Raw genomic sequence first — 25,333 nt, forward strand, 5'->3', positions numbered from 1 at the left:
ACTCTGCTATCTTACATGTTTATTTGATGTAAGTTATCCAATGTTGCATAGGTATTTCAGAGATAATGAACCCAAAGTACAAATTGCAGCTCAAAAATGTGATTTCCATGCTATGCTGAACTTGATTCTCCCTTAATTTTCTCTACCTTGGTAGAAGTCACTGTACCGGAGTCAGGTGAATTTTGTAACAATTATCACAAGCTGGGCTATTTAAAGCCATCAAGATAAATGTGTTCCTCATAGCTCTGGAGGCCAGAGATCCACAGTCTGTTTCACAAACCCCAAAACAAAGTTTTTTGTTTTTTGTTTTTTGTTTTTTGTTTTTTGTTTTTTGTTTTTTGTTTTCAGGGCTGCATCAGCCTTGGAGATTCCAGGGAACATTTAATCTTTGTTTCCTAAAGCTTCTGGTGGCTACCAGTATTTCTTTGTTCTTGCTCCCGTCACTTCAGTATCTACTGCACGATGCTATTGCCTTTTCTTCTGTGCTCCAGTCAGCCTTGCTGGCCTTCTTATAAAGACACATAAGATTACATTAGGGCCCTCTTGGATAATCCAGGAAAATCTTCCTACATCAACATCTTTACTATCTGCAACACTTTTTTAAAAATACGTAACTATCTTCATATGTGCACCCGATATAGTAAAATACCGTAGACTAGATAGTTCATAGCATACGACACAAAAGGCTGAAATGTCCAAGATAAGGGCACTGATGGTTGGACAGTAGTGAGGGCGCATTACCGGATTCATAGATGGCACATTTTTCTGTGTCCACACACGGAGGAAGGTGCCATCTTTTGTATTAATAGGTTCCAGGGATTGAGACATGGATATTTCCCCCTCAATAAAGTTTTTATTTGAGCAAAATATATATAATATGGATTTTAACATCTGAATGTTTTAAAGTGTAAAGTTCAGTGAACTCAGTGCCATTAAATGCATTCATATCACAATAACATTTTTTTTCTAAAATTATAAAACTTCATCCTTTTAAGGGCTGGATAGTCAAGCCAATGTTGAAGAAGAATAATGTTGTAGGATTCACATTTGCTAGTTTCAGAACATACTACCAGGTTAAAGTAATCACAACAGCATGGCATAAAGACATACATACAGATCAATGAAATAGAAGAGAAAGCCCAGAAATAGATGTTTACATATATAATTATTTTAACATGGATATCAAGACCATGCAGTTAAAGGACAGTGTTTTGTTTTGTTTTGTTTTTTCATGAAATGATGCTAGGAAAATTGAACATATACTGTCTCTAAAATAAAGCTGTCCCCATACCTAACACAATACACAAAAATACTGTCAGGTCCAGGGCTTTTATTTGAATTTTTATTACTTATTAAATTCCCTTACTAGTTATAGGTTTATTTAGGATTTCGAATTTTGTGATTCAGTCTTTGGTATGCTTTGTATTTCTGGGCAATGGTTCATTTTATTCAAGTCATCCAATTTGTTGTCATGTATTTGATCTTGGTACTCCTTTAAAATCCATTTCTGTTTCTGTAGCATTCTTTCTAATATCCCACTTTCATTTCTGAATTTAGTAAATTCAATATTGTCTCCACCTTCTCTCTTTAAATGAAGCTAAAAGTCTGTCAAGTTTATTGATATTTATCGATCTTTTCTCTAGTCTTGATTATTTTCTCACATCTGATCATTTGGGGTTCATTTTATTCTTTTATTAATCTCCAAATTGTAAAGTCTTAGTTTAATTTCATTTTAGTGTGTTTAAAGGTGTACATTTCCCCCTTAACACTATTTATGTGTCCCATAAGCTTCTATGTGTTGTTGTCTAATTCATTTGTCTTGAGATATTCTCTAATTTCTCTTGTTTTTTTTTCTTAGATATATTAGATGTTTGAGAGTGTGGTCTTTAATATCTACAAATTTGAGAATTTTCCAAATTTCCTTCTATTATTATTTTCTGACTTCATCCCATTGTGCTAAGAGGAGATATTTTGTATTTCATGCATTTTTATGAACACCAATCTCTTTTTGTGTCTCATTTTTTTATTTTAAAAAGTATAAGAAGAAAAGCATATTAACAAACAAACATCCATTTGCTAAATACCATAAGAACAATACAAGCCACACAGAGTTACAGACAAAGTTGTAAGGAATTAACCATGGTTATTGTATTACTTGTTGATATCTTCAAAGTGATTTCTCAGAAAAACAAATAGAGATGTACAAGATTGATCAAACAAGTAATCATTAACTGTACCAACCTCTTGCACAGAACTTGTTTTCAGCCTGGCGTTGTCTCTCATTTCCATCCAGTTATTTACACCAGAAGTGAGAGTCCTCCTCTACTCCTTACTTTCCTTCCCACCCTGGTGCAGGCTGTCAGCAAATCACTGCAAATGATTAAGTGATCTCTTTCCTTTTCTCCACCCCGTAACTTCCAGCCGAGCCTCTCCTTCTCAAGTAGTCGTGCTTTACCTCCTTCCTAGCACTCATTACTTACTGAATTTCATTATTTGCTCATGGCTTGCTAACACACTGGTCTAAGGCTGGTTTAGGGCAGCATATTATGCACATCTATTAAATCAACTCTCAGAACACCTCTGTGAAGTAAGCACAACTGATTGCCCCATTTTAAGAATCAGAGAATGAAAGAACAGAAAGCCTGTGTTCCTTACCCAAGGTCACACATCGAAAGAGCTGTGGTCCTGGATTCGAACCCAAGACATTTGCAATGGCATCTGTGTTCTTCTGTGGCAAGCCATGCTGCCACTTTGTTTTCTCCTTTTAAAACCATTGACTTACATGCAACCTTCGTGATTTTTAAAGTGCAAGTCCCCATTTGACACATTTTCCTTAAAATTTCCCCACATTGTATTTCCTTCCCAGTTTGAATTAATGTGATAAATTTATATATAGAACTAATTTAGGGTGTAAATCCTGGAATGCGTGTCTTGTTCTATGGTTGCAACCTCCAGTTTTGCTAATGCTATCTTCTTTTCTTGTAGATCTCTACACATAAATCCCTACTTTTTGTTGTTAAAGGACCTTTTAACTTAAAGTTTGTGTTCCATTTCTATCTTGTTTTTAGTGCATGCTTGGAAAACAGAATGGTTATGTTCATTTTGAGGAACTGGTTTGTGCACAGAACATATCTGGATTACTTTTAAATCCCTTGATACACCTCTCTCTTAGCTTCTGTCTCCCAGGTGAACCCCTTTCCTCTCTGTAAGGGTCTGCATTCTTGTTTTCAAGTGCCTGCTTTAAATTATAGGTAGTAGTCTCTGTGCTTAGCTATAGGTCTAGATTAGCAGGGCTTTTAATTTATATGAAGAAATAGCATCTATGTTCCTAAACAACATAAATGTTTCTGGAGACATTACATCAATGTTGAAAATACTAATATGTTACTGTGTTTTTTCAAGAGCCTACAACCTTTCCTTATTCACTCAACTAGTGAAAATAAATATCCTGATGGATTAGCAGAAGAATACAAGAATGGTGGAAAAGAGACAAGTGGTTTAAACCAATTAAGAGTATAAGAATGGGTAAAACCCAGTGGTTTCCAAAGACATTGAAAAGACTGAATGCATAGAACTTGTTGAAAAGTGGACATAAATGTTGAGAGAGGACAAAGAGTCAAAGATGACTTCTAAGTTACTGGCAAGTAGTGGTGCCATTTACTGATAGAGGACAAATGGGTGAGTGACAAGTTTAGATAACAAAGGAAGGAAACAGTGTTAGAATCCTAAATTTGAAGCTGAATGACTTAGCAAAAGGAGACACATAAATCATACTTCCTAAAGGTTCCTTTTGGTATTGGAAGGAAGTTGCTGGAAAGTTTCTGAAATCGCTTTAGCAAAAAGGAATGAAAATAAAACCTTGGCACACTGATCATTCTTAAATTAATTTGTCTTCATCAAACTCTCTGTGATTTCCTAGGAGACACTGGATTGCCCCCAATACCTTTTGTATTTGGACTATATTTTATCTGCAATTATTATCTGCTTTTCTCAAGATTGTGGCATTATTATTTTGTTATCAAAAGGTCTAACATGGAGGCATCATATGTTATATCTTTACAACATAATTATAGCTTGGGATATTTTTCACAATGCTAAAATAAGACATGTGAGCAAACTTACCTTCCCTACAATTTTGTGTAGAACACACTATATATTAAAATCCTATTAAAAATAATTAAAATAAACAAAATGCATGGAAAAATTTTAACATTTTATCCCTTATTTTAATCACTTCAGGATGCTATAATACAGCATCTGAGTGACATAAATTGACTGACTTATTCACAGCTGAAGTTTATTTCTCACAGGTTTGGAAGTTAGAAGTCTGAGATCAGGGTAGAGACATGGTCAGGGTCTGGTGACAGCCCTTTTTTGGGTTGCACACTACCAACTTCTAGCTGTGTCCTTACGTGGTGGAAAAAGAGGAAGAAAGCTCTCCTGGGACACTTATGAGAACAGTAATCTCATTTATGAGGACTCTACCTTCATGACCTCATCCAATCCGTTTACCTTGCAATGACCCCTTTCCTAAAAGCATCACATTAGGGGGTAGAGCTTCAACATATGAATGTCACAAGGACACAAGTGTTCGATCCAGAACCCCTCTGAGGTGGAAAGAAGTTAAGGAGCCTCAGATGCCAAATGCAAAGTGAAAACAGGAAGCCAGAGTATTAGGCTGAGTTGACACACAACTTTAGCCTTAATGCTAATAACCAAGTTTAGATTTGGAGCAGAAAAGATTCTGGGGACAGACAACCAAGCCAAATAGCCCTTGGGAGCTCTAATAGAAGACCACAGAAGGAAGCAGACGTCTAAAGCACTACATTGGTGCTCAATGTGATGGAGAGATAGAAATGCATTTGTATTATAAAAGGAGAAAGGAAAGAAATGTGTCCATATTACTGTTACTATGAGGAGCAGATAACAGTTCAATTTTTTAGAGAATTTTTATTGTAAAACAACCCCACATACGGATTTACAGCAGAAATTTACCCTAACGGTGAAGTCTCAAACCCTCAAGGTAACATTTACTTTAATATAAACACAGATGTGACTGGCATACAGAAATACAAATCCTTTGTGTGAGAACACATCTTCAAATCAGAACTCAAAAAATGTCTATGACCGTCAACAAATATAATTTAATTGCAATGAAAAATTTCAGGAAACACCAAAAGAAATAGATACGTGAGCAAAACAGAGAACAAAATCAGATATGTAAATGTTTCATGTACAGAAAATATAAAAATAATTATAATGAATATTTAAACATATGAAAGATATCTTTAAGAAGGAGAAACAATACTGTAAAACAGTAAGTACATTTTTTTAAAAGCCAAAATTTTTAGTAGTGACATTTAAATTATTGATACAACACAAAATAGGAAAAAATAAAGAAAATATAGAGCAAGTTGGGAAAAATAAGACAATATCAACATATAAAAATATATCCACAATTTTAATAAATACTGAAGGGCCCAGAATCTTTAGTTAAATGACAAAAACTGTTGCATTCAATTTTAAAAATAATCTGATATATGATCTTCAAAAGAGGCACATGTAAAACGTAGGATTCACAAATATTAAACATCATAGAATGGAAAGCTACATTAGGGAAATACAAACCATAAAAAATATGTAACCATGATAATTAAGTCAAAACTCACTTTAGAGCATAAAAGATATATAGAATAATTACTTAAGGTTTTAAAATAAAGTAACCTCAAAATAATTCTAAAATAATTCAATTTGTCAGAAAGATGAGAATTGTAAGATTGCATATATGAACTCAAAGTTCATAAAGGAAAGCTGTCAGAGTCTTATAATGAGAAAGTAGCTCCTAGAGATGGAGTAAACTGACTTCCAACTGTGATGCCCAGTATGAAGCGGGGAAGGACCGCTTACACAAATGGTACTGAAAACACTAGGTATTTACTGTACGTGGAGAGCAAACAAACACAACATGAACCTGGGTCACTCCCACACATTTTAACTCAAAGTGGATTAGATATATATACCATAAAATTAAGACTCCAGAATTCTCAAAGAAAATTTAAGAGAAAACCATCATGAACTCATAGACACTCATGAGTTTCCATTGTCAGTACAAAATTACTGACTTTTAAAGGAGAGTATATTAGACTTCATAAAAAATAATTTGTTTAAGGATACCATTAAGAAAATAAAGAAAAAAATCAGAGTTTCCAAGAAAATATTGAAGCTTAAAGAAAAAACATATCCAGAATATATGAAAATGTACTTTTCTGAATATTCCATAAATAAAACAAATATTGGTAATTGAACACAGTACAATATTTATATATTTTGTCCACCTTAATAAAAATATTATTTTTAATACATTTATAAACCTAGTGCCCCACTTTTCTGTTTTATAGTATATGTTATGAAAGTGTTAATAATTTTACTTAGATGTTTGAATATCAAAGATTTCTTTGTGGGAAGGTTTTAAATCTCAATTTAGTTTCTTCATGATATATACTATATTGATCTTTTATGCATACTATATTTTGGTTTGCATTTTTCTAATATAGTTTTCCATAAATATTACATATGGATGCCTTTCACATAGTTTTGATAATTAGTATCTCCAGGGAATTAATTCATTTTACTTCCTTTGTCGAATTTATTGGCTTGAAGTTGTTCATAATATTTCCTTATTACATTAAAATGCCTATAATAACTATATTCTGTAGTTCCAGCTACTTGAGAGGCTGAGGCAGCAGAACCTCAAGCTGGAGGCCAAACTGGTCAATAGAAAGAAACTACTCAAAAAATCTTGCAAAGGTTCTAAGATTAGAGCTCACTGGTAGAACGTGCCTAGTATGTGTGAAGCCCTGGGCTCAGTCTGAAGTACCAAAACAACTCCATGAAAAGAAAAATAAAACAATATTCTGTCTCTTATTTCTGATATTGTTAATTTGTATCTTTTTAATTTTTTTTTTACTCAGTCAAACTAAAGTTTTAGCAGTGATTTGAGTTTTTTAAATAACCAACTTTTGGTGTGTTTATTGCCTCTATTGTTAATTTATGTTTTACTTTATGTACATCTGTCCTCTTTCATTTTCTTCCTTCTATTGCTTCAGTTTTAATTTGCTTTTTTTTTCCAACATAGGCAGAAACTTGATTAATTTTAGTTCTTTCTTCTTTGCTCATAGGAAAATTTAAAGCTATAAAATTCCCTCCTAGCAATGCTTTAGTTACATTCCACAATAGAATTTTAGTTCAAACTATTCTCATGTTACCATTTCAAATTCCCATGGATCAAACTATTGTGAAAATTCCTACTTTCACAAACTACTTCAAATTCCCATGGATCAAAGTACTACTTTGATTTCTATTCTGATGCATGCAAATTTATAAATGTTAAATTTCATCAGTAATATTTACTGTTTTTTTAAGGACAGCATGGAGAGAAAAGAAGAAAGCAATAGTCTTAGAAAATATTGCTAATTAATGTAGCTTTAAAAAATTCTGTATAAAATATATATAAGAATAATTTCCTGAATATTGAAAAAGTAAAATGTATCATTTAATTTTCATGTATTTTTAGATTTTCAATAGATATTTCATTAGGAATTTCTATTTGAAATCTTTTTGTACTTAGAGAACATATTCAGTGTGATTACAATTCAAATTTTTTCATAGTCCGTGGTCCATGTTTGTTAATGTTTCATTTATACTTGAAAAATGACATCCAACAATTGTTTACTTAATCTTCTCTAAATACCGGTTAGGTCCATGTAATTTAGATCATTTATATCTGCACCATTTGTTTCCTGTTTTATCAACTAAGGAAAGAGAAGGAATGAAATCTCCAACAAAAGTCATCAATTATTCTGTATCCTTTCAATTATGTCAGGTTTTGCTTCATATATTTTGATGCCTCACCATACACTAAAGACCCTAGTAAATTTTCTCTCATTTTAATTTTAAATTACTTGCAACTTAAATGACATTTTAAAAGTTGCTTTTTATCTCTGGAACTATTCCTCATTATGAAGTCCAAACTATATGTTACTAATTTTAATGAGTGACTATTTTACATGTTTTAATACATTTATTAGTGTTAACATTCTTCTTTCATTCACATAGGCATGTTTTCCTCTAAAACAATTTTCTTCTACTATGAAGAACATACTTGCACAGTTTTTGTAAACTAAGTCTGATAATAATAACTTTCTCAAGTTTTGTCTGAAATATATTTATCTTGTCTTTGCATCTAAAGGATATTTTCTTTGAATGTAAAATTCTAGATTTCATTGTATATTTGTCTGTTTTTTCTTTTTTTATTTCCATTATAAATGTGGTATTTCATTGTCTGATGGTATTCCCAGTAAATTCTTAAGTCTTTTTTCTTTTATAATATCATTTTCTCTCTGGCCACTTTAAACAATGTTTTTCCCTTCATCATGAGCTTTGTACAGCTGTCTGTATATTTTCCTACATGGTTCCTTCATACTTTTTAAATTCTTTTTTTATTTTGTATCAGATTTAGAATATTTTTGAGCACTGTGTCTACAAATAATAATATGACCTCACTCCTTTTTCTGACATTCCAGTTACACATATGCTAGTCTAGCATGTATTTCTTGTGAGTCACTGAGGCTCTGTTCCTTTTTCTTTTAGCCCTTTTCACCTCTGAATTTCAGATAGTTTGTGTTTGACTTTACTTACTTCTTTTACAAAGTCTAACATGCTCTTAAACTTACCCAGTGAGAGTATTGTTATAGACATTTTATTTTTCTATTCTAAAAATTTTCATTTGCTTATTTTTCACAGTTTCTGTTGCTGTGCAATATTACATGTTTTTAAAATTTCTGTGTTTACTGATGATATTTATAATAGGTTCTGAGGCTTGATCTGCTGGTTTCGTCATCTCTATTATTCCTGCATCTCATTTTATTGAGTGATTTTTCTCCTGATCACGATAGGTCACATTTTCTAATTTCTTTTGTTTCTGTTTTTTGAAACAGTCTTGCTATGTAGTGAAATCTGGCTTTGAACTTGCTATGTAACCCAGGAGGGCCTTGAATTGTGATCTTCTTATGCTAGATTCCCAAGTACTAAGATTATAAGCCTGTACTTCCACCCTTCCAGTATTTTTGATTGGGTGCCAGACATGATTAATATGATATTGACAGATGTTTCATTCTTCATTGTTGAATATTACATTTCATTTTGATGAGGAGTTATTTTTAAATAAATGAGACATTGAACCCTTTTAAAAACTTTGTCAGAGTGGATCTAAAATAACTTTAACTCTGAGGTTAGTTAAGCCTTATTTCTTTTATGTGGCCTTCTAAATTCTTTATTGTGTGCTCAAAAAGATCTGACCATTCTGAGTACATAGAGTTCTTATATCTTCCAACACTTCTTGAGCTCCCGGTGTTGTAAAGTTCAGAGGCCTAGGTAGTTGTTTTGTTTCAGCTGACAGGAGTCATATCCTGCCCATTGGAAGCTGAATTTTCCCCCTCAGCTTCAAAAGCACACCACTGCATGGCTTTACATCTTTTTTTGTAATTTGCTCTTTGGCAGTACTTCATAAAACAGACGACAACTGCCTTGACCAATTTGAGCCTCATTTTTCTGTCGTCTTCTCGCTGAAGCCCTCATCCTTTGCGCTTTGCTTAGATTCAGTCACCCATGGGGCTGGGGATTTAGCTCAGCGGCAAAAGCGCCTGCCTGGCAAGCGCAAGGTCGTGAGTTCGGTTCCCAGTACCGGAGAAAAAACAAAAAAACAAAAAAACAAAAACAAAAACAATAGAGTCAGTCACCCAGTGAGGGGTCTGGTGAATATTTCCAGGCTGAAATCTATGCAATTTTAGAGATCATATAATTTGTTCTCAGTCCTTTAGTTGGCAATTACCCAATGCTTGAGAAAAGTTGTTTCATATATGCCTATTTGTTTATGGTAAGAGAGCTAGGACATTTCCAGTGAAGTTAGTCAGGGCCAGAAGCAAGACCCTTGAATACACTTGTTTCAACATCATCATTTAAAAAACAAAAACAAAAATGAAACAAGAAAAATCGCATCTCCAAACTAGTGAATCTTAGTGTAGGTTCCTACTAAGTTGATGTGGATTTGCATATGTGTGTTGTTTTCCACAGGATGCTGAATAGCAAAATATGAACTGAATCTAAATAGAGACCTTCAGGAAATAGTCCTTCATAATTTTGCCCTAAAAATGTGTTGAAATACTGGAGTGAGAGGTCTACACTGATCACTGTACAAATCTAGGCCAAGAAGATTTCTCAAAATATTTAATAAGCTCTAGGGAAATATAAAGAAAATCTACATTCTAGGCAAAAAATCAGTAATTTTTTATCAAAACACTTTTAACATTGTCTTAACTATATGGATTTGTACATGGTAATAGTTATTTGGAAAATCTTGATAGTTTTTTCACAATATTTCTTCTTCAAACTAAAATTTAAAAATATGAATATTTGTACATTTTTCATAAATCTGGAAAATGTATATCTTTTTAATATGTGTTTACTATTTTAATATTAATTTTTAATATGTAATATATAATGTTAGGGTTTACAAATTATTTGGTAGAAATTAAGATTGACAAGATAAGTTTTAATAATGTCATTAACTTATTGTTTGTATTAAGGGAAGTACAAGCACCAGAAAATCTTTCAGTGGACTTGAAGTAAGGTAATTAAAAAGAAATACAAATAACTAATCAGGAAATGAAATAAAATTCAACTTCAATGGTGCAAAGAGATCATTAAACAAAAAACTAGATTTTTCAAACTTGAGCTCCTAGTATTTCTCCACAACCATGTTCTGTGATAGCTTTTTATTGGCCATTACTTCCTTATCTGCCATTATATGCATCTCTTTCCTCATCCTGGCCCACTGGCATCCAGCGTGGCAGTTTCTTTCACCCAAGACCATCAGCTCATCAGTGCATTCTGACAATTTTACCCTAAATGCATCTTACCATTACTCCGTATGCAGCCTCCATTCAAGCCTCCATTACTTTCGATCCGTGTCATAACCCATCTTCCCTGCTCAGATTTACTCTGTAGAAGTCCATTTTCCTTGTAATATGTTTCAAACTCTTGTATTAAGTTTTGTGTTTTTTGCTAGGAAAACCCTCAAAGTGCCTAGGAAGTCTGGTTGTACCTCACACTCCAGCCTCCTCTCTTTCTGATGTCTCTGCAAGGCTGGCCTCATGCACACTTCTCTTCCTAGCCCAGACTGACCTACACTGAGCTTGAAGATTGTCACTCTTTCCAATTGTCACTCCCTCATTCAACCTTAAATTTTTTCCCTGCCTCCCTGATTCCTGTAAACGACCTCGCTCTGTAAATAGTATCCCTCAGATAAACCTTTCTTGGCTCTCCCAACACGAGTGTCAGCATGTCACAGGTTAGTTACAAATATCCATTCATCTGTTGATGGGCAGATGAATGGATAAAAAAATATGATATTTATGCACAATGGAGTACTACTGTGCCATAAAGAAAGATAAACTGAGTCATTTGTAGGAAAATGGATGCAGTTTGAGACTACATTTCATGAGAAATAGACACATAAGCTTAAATATCACATTTTTCCTTATATGAGAAATCAAAAATAAAAATAAAGAGCAAATAAGAGATAGATAATAGAAAGTAGGAAGATGGATCTTTCTCAAATGGTAAGGGATCAAGAGATAGAGGGGAGGGAAAGGGGATGAAAAGAGGAATTAAAATGTGTTATGATCGGGTACCAACTTCACATAAGGAATGTGAATATGATCTACAAATATACACTAATGAAAATAAATTTTTAAACATTAGTTACTTGTATAACTGGAAGAATGACTGATTCTTTAATTAGGTTATAAATTGTTTGAGTCCAAAGAACATATCTATGTTGTCCATTTTTGAGGACTGCAGACTGTTGTGTTGCCTAAATTATACTTAATGAGTAATAAGTCAGGACTGATTACATGTTACATTACAGAAAGTTCCAAGGAACTTTTCAGAAATGGACACTCTCAGTCACTGATATGGTAGTAAAAATTGACATAATCTTTATGAAAATCAATTTTAGGCTGTTTTTCAAATTCTTTAAATGGGGCTGAGGCTATAGCTCAGTGGCACACTGCCTGCCTCACAAGCATGAGGTTGTGAGTTCAATTCCTGGTACCAAAACAAACACACAATCCAATTCTTTAAATGTTCAATTTTTTTGCTGCTTTAATTATAAATCTGCAAATTTATCTAAGGGACTATATATATAGTGTACTTATCTAAGTATACTTGTACTTATATTGTATATCATCTACAATATAAAACTTTGAAATACTCAAATATCTAATAAATGGAAATTAGCTTAAATGACGATTAGTGATAATTTATTAACCTAGGGTGTAAAACGTTTTATACACATAATGTACACAGGGCCTTCCATAAATTTTCATGTGTATGTCCTTTAGAAAAAGAACAAAGTTATGTTGGCGTGTCCAAAATGTTAAAGAAAAATTTAAAATCATTTGGAAAAAAATTAGAAAGAAGTTTTAAAATGATCACCCTGACACCTCACTTTCACGTTATAAAGGAGGAAATTTTACATAAACAAAGTTATTCTGTGAAAGCTCATACAAACAATGGCTGTTTATCACTGGGAAGTAGCACTTACTTTTCATTCTTTTTATGCAGAATTACACACTATAGGTAGTAAAAGTCTCTTATTTTTAGAACCAGCATATTATTTTTGTAGTAATATATATAACCTTCATTTTGATCTGTTAGCTACTAGACTGTTTAAATGATCTTTCCTTAATCATGCACTTTTCTAGAGGGCTGTAGGAAGACACAAAGAATGTAGAAGAGGTAGGGCCAGCCTTTACAATGTTCACAGAATTATTGGCTAGAGGAGATTTATGCAGATCATTTAACAATAATACAGTAAAGAATTCTTGAATAAGGACCAAAATAATCAGCAAATTGTTAGAGTGTGAGAAGGCAGATAATGTGGCTGTGTATGTGTGAACAGCTTCAGAAAAGAAGAACCTGTGGCATATGCCATGATCATGGATATTTCCCAGGAAGAGATGCTTCACATTTTACATCAGGGTGTCCAGTGGTTTAGAAATAAATGGAATGCTTTTAACAAAATAATGAGAAGCAGATATGGATTGATAATGCTGAGTTGTTAATAGTATAATTTTTTAACCCTTTCATAGCTCTCCGAGATGCTGGCAAACACTCTATTAACAGTGACTGGAAGATTGAACACTCTGGAACATTCAATTTAGCTGGAACTGCCGTCCATTATGTAAGACGAGGCCTGTGGGAGAAGATATCCGCCAAAGGTCCCACTACAACACCTTTACACCTCCTGGTATGAGGGAAAGAATTGATAACACTGCATAATCATTCTTCATGGCAAAGATATTCCTCCTGTGCCCTCTTTAATCTTTTTTCCAAATTCAAATTCTCATATAGGCATTCCAGACTATTTAAGAGGTGAACTTTTGGAGGTATTTAAAAATGTGCTTTAAACCATGATGTCTAAAGAAAAAAATTATTACAAGTGGAGCAGGATGTTATAGGGAGTTCAAAGATTTAAATGTATTACCTAGGAATAAGAAATCCACGTTTCATAAAAACTAACCATTCTTCATTTACTAACCAAAGTGGATGTGATAGAAACAATGCTATAATATAGCAAATGATAATATTTTGTATCTATATTAACTGAGCATTGTCTGAATCTATTTGTAATGCCTTTGATGAATTGTTGCTTTTGCCTAAGGAAAAGAATTTGGTAAATATATCTAACAGTGTCCCTAGTGATTCTGTTATATTTTCTCATTAGCTTAATGGATTTCTCAAGCGAATTATGAAACTTTGAATGTTTGGGATAATAACATTTTTACCATAGTAAGAGGATTAATGTGAGTCAGTAGAGTTTGGAGAGAATTTAAAAAATGGAAACCTGTCTAGGCTGGTGGCAAGTCCATGGGCCCCTTTGGATCTCAATCACGGTAGTCAGAGATCTGACTGCACATGTAACCTGAGTTTTGTATTCTCATGCAAAAGCAAGTCTAAACTTCAGCCACTTCAAAACATCCTAAATTCTACTACTCTGAAACTAAATTACTTGTCTTTATTTAGAGTGTGATCATCCACATTGCTTAACATGTCCATACGTTTTAAGTTGAATTTGTCTGCAGTTGGAACTATCTGTGTTGCTACTGTAGGGGTTAGAGGTTCAAGTCACATACTGATCCATTTGCTTTGTCTACTTTAATGAAAATGCAAATTACCTGGGTGTCTTTTTTAAAATACACAGGCTGATACATTAATTGTAGCCAAGGCCTGAGCTTTGCATTTCTAATGGGCTTCTACTGATGCTGCTACTGCTGGTAGTGGACTACAATCTGAATTGACAAGGTTTTATGAAACTGCAACTCATACATTTTACCAACAGGAATAAAGGGAGCAATGTGAATGGTGTGTTTACCTTCTGTTCTACTTTTAATAGCCACCATTCACTGAACACTGAGAATTACTGGCCAAAAGTACTTTACATTTATTACATTTCTTCCTCACAAAAACTCTGTCATAGATATTGTTATTGCTCTATTTTACAGAATAAAAAGCCATGTATGAGAAAGGTTAAGCAGTGTACACAGTATTGTCCAATAAGTTATTTAGAGGTCAATAAAAATTCATTGTTCGGAGTTGCCCTTCCTTAGACTTTTTTACCGAACTGAAAGTTATTCTATGCATCTCCCCATAGTTCCTTTGGATTCAATCTTATTTTCAGTTTTAAAACTCCACTGTGTGTCCTGTTATATTTAAAGAAGAAAAAATTACTAACATCATGTGAACAATATCTAGTTCCTCCTATAATTATGTCCCACTCAATAATATCAATACCAAACATTTTTAAAGATTGGGTTTTAAAAAAATGCCTTATGTGGGTGTAACCTGAAGTTTTGGGGTTTTTTTTGTCTTTTTCTTTTTTATGTAACAAGGCCAAAGGCCAAGGCTCTTGTACTAAGCCTCTACATATTTGAAAATCTTAAAGCAGTGTCTATGAAACTTCAGGGTTAGGATGGAGATTTCTTGTTGCAGAATCCTTGATCTGACTGGTAATTACCAAGGTTTTTCCTGGAACCATGAAGCATAATTAAAGTCAGTGAACTATGTCTAAAAGAAGGCATCTGTGTGACCTGGATTTACTCAGTAATCCAAAGGAAACTGCACTTCTAGGATACTTTTCTGTAATGACTATTACAGATCGAAAGCTGGTCTTGATTTCTGAAAGGCAAGCCTGCCACTGCCGTGCTTCAGCATGTGTCCTCTGCTGGTCACACTTTCCTTTCTGCAGAGAATCCTGCCAAATTCAGATGGTTTCAGAAATAGCTAATGGTTTTGTGGCCCATGTCTATATTTTAAATGGCATTAGATATGCAAGAACAATCTGAAGCTCTATCATTGAAAAGGTGGTGTTTGAGGAAAAATAGACATGTTTTTGTGTAACTGAATAGGTTAGCAAATAGCTGTTATTTTAATTTTTATTTCATCATTTTAAAAATGAGGCAATAGTCTAGTTATAACTGTAAACAAAGTAAGTGATTTTTGACAAAAAATAGTTTAAGTACTTTCCTTTGAACTTATTCCTTTAAACTTAAAAAAAGTAATTAGCAATGTGAAATGAGATATTTAACTTGAAATAAGTGCTGTGATACACTTTGAGCTTCATGCTATGGATTTTTTACTACTGATGTGTTTTGTAAAGGCAACAAACAACTTTCCATTCTATACATCAAAATACCTCTTGGTATATTAAACAAAACCTTGAGAAAAATGAAGAAAATATATTTTTACCCATAACCTTAGGCTGATTTTAAATTCCCCCTTTGAATTAACTCAGAATTCCATTATTATAGCTACCTAGACACAGTTTAAATATTGAACAAAGTTCCCTAAAATTTAGCAATAATTAACAATGTAGTTATATATGTTAACATCCCATTTTATTATTTTCTATATTTTATTATTTTTAGTATATGTTTATAGTACATAATGATTATATTCATCATAGGATAGATGTAGATAGCACATCTTAATTCTTTTCTTTTTTTGGTCCCTTTCTCCACCACATTTACAAAAGCTCTATTTCTATTTTTTTCTTTCAACTCTTTTTTTCTAAATCCCTTTTTCCTTCCTTCACTTTTTTTCTATTTTTCATTTACTTATTTAATTGATTATTTTTCAGCTGTGGGACTTGAACCACTAGTGCATTGGGTTACATGTCCAGGATGTTTTTTAAGAGAAAAAAGAATAAAAAAACTTTAAAACAAGATACTGGGAGAGGAAAAATAGTTAATACATTGTGTATTGATATCTTTAAATTAGTAAATCATAACACAAGATATAGGCATCTAATTGTCCAAACAATATCAGCACCAACCTTTTTTTCAATGAACTAAGAGAAATTCATAATACAACTATCTTAACTAATTATATATATATATATATATATATATATATATATATATCGCTTTTCCCTTCTTCCTTTTCCCCATACTCCCATTTCAGTTTTTCTTTCCTTTTGATTATTTTTCCAATTTTATGATATCTATTGCACATTTTAGATCTTATTTACTCTTTCAGCTTCTCATATTAGGGATAAAATATGATGTTTACACATGTGCATTTGGTTGATTTCACTTATGAGTATGGGCATGCACTGCTTTAAATACCCCCTCTTAGGAATGCTTTCATTGTGCCCCATAAGTTCTGCTATATTTTATTGTCATTATCATTTAATTGTAGAAATTGTCTAATTTCTTCTTTAATTTCATCTTTGACCCATTGGTTGTTCAAGAGGGTGCTATTTAATTTCCATGTCTTTCTAAAGCTTTTGTGATTTCTTTTGGCATTTATTTCCAGTTTCAGGACACTATGGTCTCATAATATGCAAGGAATGCTTTAAATTACTTTGCATTTACTTAAGGGTGTTTTATGAGCTAGTATGCTGTCTGTTTTGGAGAATGTCCCATGAGCAGCTGAGAACAATGTGTATTCTGAAGTTGTGGGGTGAAATACTTTGTAAACATCTAGTAAGTCTATTTGTTCAAAAATTTGGCTCGGTGCTAATATTTCATTGCTTTTTTTTGTCCAATTGATCTGTCTGTTTGTGACATTAGGGTATTACAATCCCACACAACAATTGTATTAATGCTTATTTGATTTTTCATGTCTGTTATCTATTCCTCTTGGATTTTTCCTTTTACAAAGATGTTGTGACCTTCCTTATCTCTCTTAATTATTCTTGGCTTGAATTCATTTTTCTTCAAATAGAATAGTTAGGCCTGCTTTTTTCTGGGTCCTTGACACATGAGGTATTGTTTTCCATCCTTTGACTTTCAGTCTATGATTCTCTTTTTGTATTAAATGTGTTTCTTGTATGCAGCATATTGCTGGATCTTGCTTCTTGACTCATTTTGCCACTCTGTGTCTTTTGGTGAATTGAGACCATTAACATTGATGGTTATTAACTGATATTTATTGACTTATCCTTGTCATGTTATTGTCCTGTTGTTGGCTCCCCCACTTCTTCCCCTCCCTCTGTTTAATTGTTTGCCTTTTCCAGTAGATTCCTTCTCTTGAGGTTCTTGGAGTTGTAGTCCTTGTTATCTCTTTCTATAATGTCCTTCAGTACATTTTGGAGTGCAGGTTTGGTTGTTATAAATTTTCTAAGATGATTTTTTCATGAAAGTATCTTATTTCTCCATCAATTTTGAAATATTATTCTGCAGGGTACTCCAGTCTGGGTGGAAAGTTGTTTTCCTTTGGCATTTGAAATACTTCACTCCAAGTTCTCTTTGACTTGAGATGAGAAGTCAGCTGTGATTCTGATGGGTTTTCCTTTAGAAGTAATTTCCTTTCCCTAACAGCTTTAAGGTTCTATTCTTGTGTTGAATTTCTGGAATCTTAATTATGACATGCCTGGCTATAGATTTTTTTTAATTATGATAACTAGTGTTCTATATGCCTCACTTATGTGTATGTCAAATTCATTTTCTCTACCAGGAAAGTTTCTGCCATGACATCTATGAGCAATTGTTTTATATCATTTGTTTTATCTCCTGCTTTTTCATTGACTTCAAGATGACTGCCTGCCAGTTTCTCTCTCACCAGGGATGACTGAGCTCTTAGCACTCAAATACCAGCTAGTGAAGACCTTCATGTCTTCTGCTCCCCTCCACTGCTGCATCTCTCTATGGAGGCCTCTCAGTCTTAGGTTACTCTACTTTGCCTTATCTAGGAGCTGTTGAATTGATTTCTTATTGTTCCTTGCTTTTTAAAGAAATCTTTCTTTCCATGATTGCTAACCAAAAACATGTCCTCTACATTTGAGATCCTGTCCTTCCATTGGCCTAAGGTGCTGCAGATACTTTCAATGGAATATTTATTCGCCTGGATATCTGCTTGAATCTGCCTTGTGGATTCCATTTCTTTCCTATGCTTAGCATTCATGGTTTCCATAATTTTCTTAAGCTCCTTTCCTTTTCTGTCCGTATGTGCTCTAGAGTCATTAAGCATGGTCTTCATTGAAGACACCATCTCTGTAGTTAGCTAAGAAATTAGTTTTAATTTTTTTCCTAGAGCCTCATTCAATTGTTTTGTTTTTACCATTTCAGAGCGGTCAAGTGAGTGGCTTTCAGATTGTTCCACCTCATTGTCCCCTGGGTTTGCCTTTAGTGAACTCTATGTCTGGGCTTGAATCCTGTTTAAGTGTCTTCTCATTTTCTTTCTTTCTTTTATTTCAGAATTTAATTTCTGGGGATATGCTTATAAGTTGCCTATGCCAATTAAATTCAGAATTTAATTCCTGGGGTTGCTTTATTACTAGTATTCAGAATCCTTAGGAAATGATTACTTCTCTGAGGTGTCTTCCAGTTGTACCTGGTTTTGGGTTTTGAGTCTATTGCAAGATCCTACTTCCTCAGTTTGTTGGGGATGGGAAGTTACTGCATATTTTGCCTAGCCCCTTGTTCTTTGGCACTGTGCCACAGTAATTTGTGTGGCCCTTAGTTAGTGTCAGTCTTGGAATACCAGGAAGGACATTGGTTACAACAATTATGTCGCTTTTGACTGTACTGGTACCATCAGCAATAACAATAGCATCAAATACAGCCTAGAAAATGATACACTGAACTAACCATTAATTTGCTACCTTTACCTATATGAGCTAGCTTTGAGGTTATATAACAAAATCTAAAACTATAGAATTATACACAGTGTCTAAGTCCTTAATTTGTCAATTTTACCCTCAGAGGTTAAAATTTCAAATGGTTTAGGGAGAAAATAGAAAAGTAGAAGAAGAAGATGAGATTAGAAGTAAGTTTGGCAGACAAGGGTGATCGTGTCACCTTTGGGAAACTGGTGCAGAAGATTAGAGAAAAAGAGAGCAAAAGAGATAAAAAGAAGAACAGACCAGAATCACACCACAAAGAGTCTGAAAACTACATTCACACTCATAAAAACAAGATCAAACAATGAAGGAGAAATACACAAAAACAAAACCACAAACAACAACAAAAACAAGAGAGAAAATAAAAGAAAAAAGAAAAAGATAAAAGTTGTCTTCCAGGTTTGTCTCTGCTGTCACTGGTAGGCAACATGTGGAGACAGAATCCCAGTCTGTACTAATTTATCACAGCAAGCCAGCAGTAGCTTTTTGGCAACATAGTGAATATAAGCTCAGTGAACCTGCACCTTCTGCGGAGACCACACTCATCTGGCCTGCAGCCATCAGCACAATTTTCACAAGCCTGAGACCAGCTGGGAGCTGCTAGATGAAGCCAGTAACCACTCTGAGTTCTGAGCTCAGCCAGTCCCTCTCAAAAATGTCTCCCAGCCAATTGCTCTGTCATGTGGGATGGGATGACAGCCCTCAGCACTCACCACCAGCTCGTTCAGTCCCTTCAGTGCACTGCTGCCCTCCACAGCTGCATCTGTCTATGGAGGCCTCTGGAGTTGCCAGAAGTCACCATGTGTCTGCAGGTTTGAACTGCTCCTCTCACACAGAGTCCTGTCTCAGGAGAAGTTGCTGCCATCTACCACCTTCTTTGCTGAAGTTTCCCTACCCTTTCTATGGGCTTTAATTCATACTTCAGATCCTTCCTGCATCCAGCAGACCCACTTCCCTCCTTTTTGTCTTCCTCATGTTGCTCTATTCCACCATCTGGACAGTGACACTCAGAGAAGCTCTTGCACTGCTGCTTACCACTCCACCATCTTGATGCCATTCCCTACCCTTTGTTCTCTTCCCATCTCTCCATCTCTTATTCTCCTTTCCATTTGCACAAGATCTTCCTACTCCCTCATGTCTCTCCCTATTCTACTTCATACTTTGGATTTCTCACATAAGTGAAGTAATGCAATCTTTAAACTTGTTTGCCTGATTTATTTCACTTAAGGTTATGCTCTCGAGGTGTATCCATTTACCTGAAAATGCCTCAAGTCTTTATTATATAGATTCTTCCTTCAGTTCCTCACATCCACAGAACTCATATATTTCATATGATTAGTTGCTACATTTTCTGAAGCTGAATTTATAAAAAATGTACTTCATTGCAAAATATACACATAGATACATGTAAATATATGTTATTTCACTAAATATTTGTAATTTTCCACTATGATTCAGTTGTGAGCTTGGGACTGGGTACTCATGAAGAACAAAGCAGACATGGACCTTGCCAATGTTTGTGTTTCAAGTACCCAGAGTTCAGACATTCCTATACACCCACTATAGTTTATGGACCTATTGATACATGTGTACCTAACTGTACAATTATTGATATTTATTTAAACCTTAATTTAACATGCATTTATTTTCAAAGGAAAATATCTGTACTACAAATGGAAAATCAGCTTCCAAAATTTATAGTTACTGAAGTATACATGGAATAAAATTCTTATCCTCCAGTTGGCTTAGAAGTTCTTGTTTCTTACAGAGTACATAATTCCTGCAATCCTTTCTCTATGTTGTTTCAGAAACTTTCTGTCTTTTATTTTTATATAAGTGGAAAGAGCGCAGATGACATTACATAGTAAGTTGTAGCTTAATGCTGAGACACTCATCTCTGCCACCATTCCCTCAATCCCCACTGAAGTTTTCATACATGTTCCCTGCTTTGGAAAATTGCTGAGTCTATAAAATTGAAAGAAAATGATGAGGTTTCTCTGACCTCATTCAAGTGAGCATCACAGGTAAGTATAGAGCTCTAATCTCTCCTAAGAATGACAATCTTAACATCTAATAGAGCTATCATATTTCTGCTATGCATTAGGGAATGTTCACTATGAAACAAGCATTTTAAAGAATCAGCGTTCTTGGTTTTATACTTCACACTGAATGTGCCATAATTTGAACTCTCTTCCTTAATTATTTTTATATACCATAGGTGCTTCTGTTCCAAGATCAAAATTACGGTCTTCACTATGAATACACTGTTCCATTAGATCCTCTGCCAGAGAACCAGAGTTCTAAAGCACCTGATCCCCTCTTCATGTGGACACACACAGGCTGGGAAGACTGCGATGCCACATGTGGAGGAGGTGATTTTAAAGTATTTCTCTCCAAAACAGCAGTTGCTTTCTGATTAACCAGTGATAATTAAGACAGATCTCAAATCCCCAATCTACAATTCCAAAATCCATAAAGAAAACTATAATGACATATTTATTGACTAAACACCCACAATATTTTGTGCAAAATCTGACTTAAATTGAAAAAAGGTACAGAGCTGTTATGTACTTCATCTAATGTGACTACTCATTGTGTTGTATAAATATTAACGTATTTGTTTATAACACATCAAATTTCCAATGTACCATTTAGGTTATAATGTAATATATGTGAAATGCATTTCTTCTATAAAATCTTGAGTTTTAAATTCCAAGTTCCCACAAGAATTGTAAACATGAATTAGATATAAGTGTGTCTTGGTGGAGCAGCTTTGAGCTTGCCCCTATGTTGTCTGCATACTTAAGCCAAACATGCAGAATATCTAAAGATAATAGTAAAATTATTTTAATTCTTTTACCTTGCTATTTTACAAAGTGTCAGTACTTTCAATAAATATACAGCATCCTGCAGTTGTGCTCAAAGTTTTTGAATCTTTATTTTTGTATTAAAGGCTAAGGAGGCAAAAGAACAAAATTACTTCAGCATATGATGAGACTAAGAAATCACTTAATCTTTATTTTGCAAATGAGATATTAGTGTACCACATGTTAAGTGGATTGCTGTGGCTCACAGAAGCTGTTAGTAGTGAGGGCAAAGTAAGATCACAGGTCATGAGATTTCCAGCTTCCATGTGAATCCATGTGCATCTGCAGCTATTATTTCGGTTCTCTTTTTTGCTTAGTAGGATTTTATACAGATGCCTTCCAAAGTTAAAAAGAAACTCTCTCTTTCTCTCTCTCTCTCTCTATATATATATATATATACATATATATATACTCTATATACGTATATATATATAAATACTCTATATATATATACTCTCTCTATATATATATACTCTATATACGTATAGTTTATAGAATCAATAGTTTCTTTGCCCAGAAGTCAAATACATGGGTCATTTCTTTGCACAAATCATTTCATATTAAGTATACCAAATACACATCATCCCTCTCTCTCTCTCTCTCTCTCTATATATATATATATATATATATATATATACTCTATATACGTATATATATATATAAATACTCTATATATATATACTCTCTCTATATATATATACTCTATATACGTATATATATATATATATAGAGAGAGAGAGAGAGAGAGAGAGACAATGTGTATTTGGTATACTTAATATGAAATGATTTGTGCAAAGAAATGACCCATGTATTTGACTTCTGGGCAAAGAAACTATTGATTTGTGTAGCCTAAATGTTGTCCTAGCAGATGTCTAGGATGGTGCAGAAAGCAACTGTCATGTGGGAGAACATGTTTGGGATAGAACACAAGATAAAATACAAGATATTATTACACTAATGTGAAGAAGTAGGGAGATAGATCTTTTTCAAATGGGAAGGAGACCAAGAGCAGAGGGAAAGGAGCTGTGGAGGGGAAGGAAAGTGGATAAAAAAAGAATTAAGATATTTATGTACATATGCCAACTCTCCATGAGGAATGTAATCACTGTTTACTACAATCATGTACTAATAAAAATAAAAAATTGAAAGAAATGAGAATGATCCTGGGTACCAAGTTACTAAGTAAGTAAGGCAGACTAAGAATGGACAATTAAATTCAAATATATAGTGATTATATTAAAAATGTGCTACTTTTGAAACATGAAGATCAGGGGTGACCCTCTAAAAATTTATTTTAATTATATGTTCAACTTACAAGGCTGAAAGGAATGGATTGAAGAGAAAATATTAGAATGATTAGGGAAAGGAACTCTGTGTTACTCAAGAAGTTGTTGAAAGAAGAAAGCAGACAATATGGCAGTAGTTGGAGGGGAATGTAAATCACAGGAATCTGTTGTTGTTTGTAAGAAGAGCACATATATATCATTGCTTGTCAATGTGTATTTTCTAGAATAGACCGGAAACATAGGGTAAAGCAAAAATAATTAATGGAACAATATCCAGCTGGGATGAGATGGGGGAGTCAATGTAGGCAGAACTATGGGCAACCCATCTCCAACAACAAGGAAAGGCCAGTGGTAGGCGCTCAATGTGGTGCTCTTCTTGTGGAGAATGAGGGTAGAAAAGGAGATACTGGAGTTTTGCAAAGTGAAATGTGGAGTGGCCACTTAGAGGATGAAAGCTTGGATAGAATGGTTATATTCATTTTGCTTGTGCTGTGGTACTAATGATCCACGTGAAGGTGGTGTTGGTGAATTTAGTATGACATCAGTGTTCATGGTAGTATGCTGCTGTCTGGCCCTGGAGGGCCTGCCAGTGCTCTATTGGAGTGTGTCTGGGAATTTCTGAGTGTGATACAAAAAGAGAGAAATAGCTGCCCTGAGATTTTGTGTAAAAAGTTGAAAATGACAAACCCAAAATTACATTTTATGAGGAGAAAAAGAAAAATATGAAGTGCTTAAATTATGGTGAAAAGCTAATAGGACTGGAAGCCCCTGCTGGGAGTAAAGAATTGTCAGAGTTGAGGTGCTGGCAATATAGGAGATTAAAGAAAATAAAACTGAGATTGCATTAGAGTTACTGTGACTGTTAATAAGACCAGGGGAATGACTACCAAAACTAAAATAAAAAAGTAAGATTGTTGGAAAGAGGGCCAAGAACTGAGAAGAGTTCTTGTGGGGAGAATCATTCATTAACAGTTTGTAATTCTAAGAATTGTATCAGGACCAGCATCAGGGGAAATAAATAAATAAATAAATAAATAAATAAATAAATAAATAAATAAATAAATACTATAAGCCAGGAACTAAAATCTAAAGTGAAAAAGTAGGTGTGGCCTAGGGGCTGGTTTTTAAACTACAGAAAAGGTAATGTATTACATCTTCTGACCCAAAGCTGGAGGTTCACAAAGTAGAAAGATCTGGCAGGGAGGGAGGAGCAGAGAGACCCACGCTGCCTCTAGATTGAAGGTCCTAGATCAGCAAGAAAATGCTGGCCTCCTTGGAGATCTGCAGAGAAACTAAGAAACAGTACCCTCAAGAGAGAGCAGGAGGGTTCTGGGAACATTCACAAGATGCAGAGGTGGGAGCAGCTGCTTTTACCAGCACGTGCAGAGCTTTGGGGCTTGGAGCTGACACCTGAAATATCTTGTCCCCTAGACCACTGGGGCAAAAGCAGCATGGGGCCAGCGAAAGGCAAGCTTACACAGAGCACACTATGCTCCGAAGATATAGTGTAATCACAACACATGCATTTCAAATCACTTCCTCCCCAGAAAGCTCAGTGATGCAACCATGGTTGCCATGGGAGATTCTCAGTGGCCATGTTTCTGCCCATTATTGCCACACCATTCAGTTCTTGCATCCTCTTAGCCTCTCCTGCTGGCACCTCATCTACATCCAAATCCTTCTTACTCTGCTGCTCATTTTTCATGGATGCTGAGGCTCTGTTTCACATCCTTTGCACAAGCACAAATCAAAGCAAACACAATCTCGATGAAAATCTGCACAAATTTCTCTTTACTATAAGCCTAAGATAAATCTAGTCATGTTCTGTCGGCCGCTGACCACAGTGGCCAGGGACTGTGGAGGTGGAGGAAGTGATGGAGGGGCCTAAGGTTCAGCTGATAGCAATGAAAAGCAGTCGTTAAAACTTGTTTATATTT

General features: G+C 34.3%; 1 protein-coding gene across 3 annotated transcripts in view; it reads left to right on the plus strand.

Moving 5' to 3' along the window:
* The window catches only part of Adamts19 (ADAM metallopeptidase with thrombospondin type 1 motif, 19), a 232,925-nt gene that overhangs the window by 169,047 nt on the left and 38,545 nt on the right, over positions 1-25,333 (plus strand). For all 3 annotated transcript variants that reach the window (XM_005380553.2, XM_005380554.2, XM_005380555.2), the window contains 2 exons: positions 13,212-13,369; positions 21,462-21,615. In XM_005380553.2, the coding sequence (XP_005380610.1) occupies positions 13,212-13,369; positions 21,462-21,615 (312 nt within the window). The remainder of the gene's footprint in view (positions 1-13,211; positions 13,370-21,461; positions 21,616-25,333) is intronic.

The sequence above is a fragment of the Chinchilla lanigera genome, unplaced genomic scaffold (genome assembly GCF_000276665.1).
Source record: "Chinchilla lanigera isolate Chin_1 unplaced genomic scaffold, ChiLan1.0 scaffold00014, whole genome shotgun sequence".
Classification (NCBI taxonomy): Eukaryota; Metazoa; Chordata; class Mammalia; order Rodentia; family Chinchillidae; genus Chinchilla; species Chinchilla lanigera.